At 39.5% G+C, this 2,327-nt stretch overlaps 1 protein-coding gene across 1 annotated transcript in view; it reads right to left on the bottom strand.

Annotated features, from left to right (window-relative positions):
- hydin (HYDIN, axonemal central pair apparatus protein) overlaps positions 1-2,327 on the bottom strand; it is a 120,906-nt gene that overhangs the window by 37,103 nt on the left and 81,476 nt on the right. The window contains exon 53 of the mRNA XM_015402595.1: positions 336-527. Within this exon, the coding sequence (XP_015258081.1) occupies positions 336-527 (192 nt within the window). The remainder of the gene's footprint in view (positions 1-335; positions 528-2,327) is intronic.

The following is a 2,327-nucleotide window of genomic DNA, read 5'->3' as shown; positions in this document are numbered from 1 at the left end:
CACCCGACTTCAGTTGTAATTGGCTGATGACTTTAGTGATGATTTAAAATCATCATACTTCCCTTCATTCTGTAAAAAATATCTAAAAAAACTTGTAATTTAATGCTAGGAGAGAGTTTCTATTTAATAATGAATTATTTTCCTGCAAAAAGATCTTTTTCAAAAGGCTTTGTTTTTGTATGGATGCTTTTGAAAGCCTGCTGCAGAGACCATTTTATACAAAATTATGTTACCAGCTGAAAAACATCCCATTTAGATGAGAAAGATGAGTGTAAATGACTTTGATGTTAGGGTATAAGATGTTGGGATGCTTATCTCTCACCTGGTTTGCAGACCTCAGCAAGCAGTCTGTATGGGATACCATCAGGCTGGTCTAATGGGTTGCGGTCACTAATGTCAATAAGCAGGGTCTGGGTCAAGGTGCCAAGCCTTTCAGCAACACAGGACACATTTATCTGCTGCTTAGACCCAGGCTGCAGTTTTCCAGTGCAGGGAGACACGGAAAAAATGCCCAAGTAGAGACAAGTCTAGGGAGAAATTTGAGGAGGAAGGAGAGTTGGTGAGAGCAGATTTAGAAATAGAAATAATAATAATAATGTCAAACAGCAAACACAAGTTCTTCTACAAGTTTATTTGTATGGCACAATTCAGTACAAGTACAATTCAAATTGCTTTACAATAATTAAACAAGAAAACCCAAGAAAAATAACAGCGGAATAAAAGCAAATGAAGATAAAAGAAGGTAGTAAAACTAGCAAATAAAGCAGTTGGACCACAAACTTTATCTAATAATACCTGTTAACAGTTTGACTTTAAAAATCAAAGGCAGCTCTAAACAAATGGTTTTTAACTTTGACTTCAAAGAACTCAGGCTTTCAGCACTTTTTCAGTCTTCTGGGAGTTTGTTCCAGATCAGTGAAGCACAGGAACTAAATGCTGCTTCTCCATGTTTTGTTCTAATTCTGGGTGAACAGAGTAGGCTGAAACTAGAAGACCTGAGTGGTCTGGAAGTTTGATTTACAACAGATATATTATGTATTGACATGCTGATCCATTCAGGGATTTCTAGACTAACAGACAGATTTTAAAGTCCATTCTCTGAGCTACAGGAGTAAGTGGAAGGACTGCAGAACCAGGCTGATGTGTTCTAATTTCTTAGGTCCCTGTCACACCTTACCGATTTAGCCAGCATATGCCCGACCTCCCAGAATCTCCTAAAACGCTGGAATACACTGAACTCTCAATGTTTTTTTCAATTTTGGGCGTATACATAGAGTATTCATAACGAGTCCAGAACTTAAATCCAACGACAGCCAAACTAATGCATAACGCACAGCAGAGTAATGCCCATGAAATGATGCACTAGCATTATTTTATATGCATTATGAAGCATCAGTTAAAGCTGCTCCCCTCAGGCACATCGCTGCTCCTGAGTCGGACAGCAATGCACCCGGATTTTGGATAAGCTAGACGCCACGACTTGTGAGTAACTAACGTATGTCAACGATTAGATAACTTAGCTGTAACTTATGCCCCATATATTTGCATATGCTGGCATAGATACTTGCAGTATGTTGACGTGTTCCAGCGTGTTTCAGCATACTTCACCGTGCTCATACCTTATACAAAACGTACTCATAACTTATCCAACGTATGCCAGCGTTTTTGCCAGATTCGTCATACGTCAGGCATCTTTGGTTTCAAAGTGAACTGAAAAATGGTCTGATACAGCAACATTGGTTATAGAAACATTAGAAATATTTAGATCTATGCTGATGACCAGCTCCAAAATATGTCCTTGATTGTGTGTTGGCTACTTAACATGTTGAGTTGTACCCAAACTTTTAAGTGTATCACACATTTCTTTTTTGCACCTCTGTCTTCAGGGTTTTCAAAATGAACCTTGAAACTTTTTTTTTTTTTAGTTTTTATGACATTAGTCACAAATTTTTTTGATAGTAGGCTGACAGGAAAGGGGTATAAGAGAGAGGAAGAGACATGGGCAAAGGACCACAGGCCAGATTCGAAGCTGGGTTGGGTTCGTCGAGGGTGTCTAGGACTAAGGCCTCTGTACATCGGTTGTGCATGCTAACCACTGCGCCACCTGCACGCCCATGAACCTTGAAATTTGACATGAATGTATGTTGAACACCAACAGTAGAATGTTTTTTTTCTTCAACCTCGCCTGCTGACAGGTGATTTCACCTAAATAGATACATTGATCTACTACCAAGGCTGTGGTGAGCTGTTTTGATATGGACTAGTTTTACTGAACATGTATAGCTGTGTGTTTCCTGGATGGGGCCGCCTGTGGAGCTGGCTGACAG

Source organism: Cyprinodon variegatus, unplaced genomic scaffold (assembly GCF_000732505.1).
Source record: "Cyprinodon variegatus isolate N-32 unplaced genomic scaffold, C_variegatus-1.0 Scaffold1373, whole genome shotgun sequence".
Lineage (NCBI taxonomy): Eukaryota > Metazoa > Chordata > Actinopteri > Cyprinodontiformes > Cyprinodontidae > Cyprinodon > Cyprinodon variegatus.
This window is presented reverse-complemented; position numbering and strand designations above follow the sequence as displayed.